The 2,835-nt window shown below is 50.2% G+C and overlaps 1 protein-coding gene across 1 annotated transcript; it reads left to right on the top strand.

Annotated features, from left to right (window-relative positions):
- On the top strand, positions 1 to 2,077 carry J4E86_009118 (uncharacterized protein; the record flags this gene model as incomplete). Its single annotated transcript, XM_051449625.1, has 5 exons — positions 1 to 57; positions 112 to 240; positions 298 to 610; positions 676 to 1,186; positions 1,240 to 2,077. The coding sequence occupies 5 exons, from the start codon at positions 1 to 3 to the stop codon at positions 2,075 to 2,077; spliced, it is 1,848 nt and encodes a 615-aa protein (XP_051298962.1).
- Positions 2,078 to 2,835: the final 758 nt, after the last annotated feature.

Below are 2,835 nucleotides of genomic sequence, written 5' to 3'. Positions count from 1 at the left end.
ATGCTTTCGTTTGGACGAGTCGGAAATGCGGCGTATCGCGATGTACCCGGAGTCTATGTACGTGGTGGCTCGGACCCTACCATCTTCTCTTGTATCTGACAAGTCTGTCAGACACATATTGCCGACCCCAATGAGCGCCGGCGGATGGCCCTCGCCGAGGTAGACAAGGCGCCCTTCGGCTGGTATCATATACGACTAGCAGTCGTGACAGGCATTGGTTTCTTCACCGATGCGTACTCTGTGAGTCTGACAGTAACATGAACGACAATGCTGAAAGCTGACTAACAATATCTTCAGCTGTTCGCCATAAACCTAGCTGTCATCCTGCTAGGAATTGTGTACTGGCAAGATACGGAACACCAAGGCGTCATGCCCCATGATGCCGATACAGCCATCAAAGTCGCTACGTCCGCCGGCGCCATCTTCGGCCAATGTATCTTTGGGTACTTGGGTGATGTTCTAGGAAGGAAGAAGATGTACGGAGTAGAGCTGATGATTATTATCTGCACAACACTCGCACAATCGCTTTGCGGTGAATCAGCGACCCTTTCCATCGTGGGTGTGCTCATCTTTTACAGAGTTGTAATGGGAATCGGCGTAGGTGGTGACTGTACGTACACGTTCCATGCAACAGTTCCATATCCTCTTGTCGATGATAGGCTAATCATACATCAGACCCGCTTAGTGCAGTTATTACGGCAGAATTTGCCAGTACCAGATACCGGGGAGGCATCATCGCCGCCGTTTTCGCCATGCAAGGCCTCGGCCAACTTGCAGCCGCCTTAGTAACTCTCATCGTAGTCATAGTCTACAAAGACCACTTGATCGTGGTAGCTAACGTTGGACAATGCGTCGGGCAATGCTCCATGCATGTTGACAAGATGTGGCGCATTATCATCGCCTTCGGTGGCATTCCTGCCTGGTTCGCGCTGTACTACAGACTCACAGTACCGGAAACGCCACGATACACGTTTGATGTGCTATACGATGTTGAAAAGGCCTCAGTTGATGCGCGAAAGTACCGCTATGGTAAGCAGGGTAACGTGGTCAATCCAGTCACACAGGCGAAGACGCGTAACGAGATGAACAAGTACAAGACGCCGCGGCCTACGTTGATGGAAGTACTGCGGTTTTACTCACAGAAGCGCCAAGCTATTCGCCTATTCGGCACCTCTATGTCCTGGTTGTATGTGCAGCAATTTACTACTTTAGCTATAGAACAAGCTGACATTCACACAGATTTTTAGACATGGCCTTCTATGGTCTTGGCTTCTCCTCTGCATCACTGATGTCGACTATGGGCTTCGACCAACGCGCAAACCTCTACCTCTACCTACGTAACATGGCCACAGGGCAAATTGTGCTCATCTGCGCCGGTGCCCTTCCTGGCTACTGGCTCACCGTCTTCACCGTCGACACCATAGGCCGCAAACCCATTCAAATCGCCGGGTTCGGAATCCTGACCATCATCTTCTGTGTTCTTGGCTTCGCCTGGCAAGGCCTCACAAAAACCCACTTACTAGTACTATACGTCTTAGCACAATTCTTCTTCAACTTCGGGCCCAATGCCACGACTTTTATAGCGCCAGCCGAGATCTTTCCGACTAGGGTACGATGTACAGGCCATGGAATCAGCGCAGGAATGGGCAAGTTAGGCGCCGTGTTCGCACAGATTTTCTTTGCACCCATGATCAAGAGGGGGGCTACCCATGACAATCCTACACCCTGGATCCACGGTGTAATGCAGATTTTCGCGCTCTTCATGTTCCTGGGTATGCTTACCAGTTTTCTTGTTCCAGAGTCGAAGAGAGCAAGACTGGAGGAACTGGCTGGCGAAAAAGAGGACGTGTATGAGTTGCAGGCTGGCCAGTGGCGAAATCGTGGTGGTGTTGCGAGTAGAGGGACTGTGAACGTGAAAGGTGCATTAGGGAACAATTCGGTAGTTTTTGCGAGGGGAAGCGGAAGTGCGAGTGCGAGGAGTGTGGACCGGGATAGTGAAGGGGGATTGAGGGAGGGGGACACGGAAAAGAAGTGGTGGAGACACAGACAGAAGGAGATTCATCCTCATGCTGTTTGATTGTCTTGCTGGATAGAACCTCGTCTTTTTTTTTCTCTCTTCAAAATTACGATGATATGGGCTGCATCGGATACCTGTAGAACAGATATGCCTAACGAGCGATACCCGCATAGTTTCTCCAATTCATGTCCGTTTCCATGTCAGTTCCTTGCTAACTAGATACCCTTCAGACGATTGACATGAGTTCTGGTCACCAACCCACTTCTCAGCAACGTATCTGTAGATCTCGCGTCCAAAATGGTATGCATCCGCGTTACAAAGTAAGGCTAGATAGGCTAGCACGACTTCATTCGATATAAAAGATCACATTCCACTTTGTGCTTATTTCCCTAGTGTTTCTCGTGGTGCGCCTCTTCTCTTCTTACGAGGCGTCTTCTCTTGATGTTTACTTAGGAGCGCTTTCAATCTAGAACTCTGAATGTGTTGTAATGTCGATTTGAGTCGCTCGCATAGCTGCCGTGCCGCTGACACGTGCTGCAACCACAGTGATGGTGATGGTGACGGTGACGTAGCTCGTAATTCCGGTCTGGCAAAGGACGCACCTCACTTGCTCTTTCCTGCAATGCGACTCTGACATCAACATTTGAAGGTTCGGTCCACTTACACTAATCAGGCCTTCACCTCGAAGGGAGCACCATCATACACAAGTGTCAGTCGGCGGGTAGCATAAAGCCCACATGCGTGATGTCAAGACTGTCGAACATGCTCATGCGCCTCTTGAACTCTCCAATAACGCCTCAACCTCCTCTTGACCCAGC

The sequence above is a fragment of the Alternaria arbusti genome (assembly GCF_024043155.1).
Source record: "Alternaria arbusti strain BMP 1465 chromosome Unknown scaffold_16, whole genome shotgun sequence".
NCBI lineage: Eukaryota > Fungi > Ascomycota > Dothideomycetes > Pleosporales > Pleosporaceae > Alternaria > Alternaria arbusti.
This window is presented reverse-complemented; position numbering and strand designations above follow the sequence as displayed.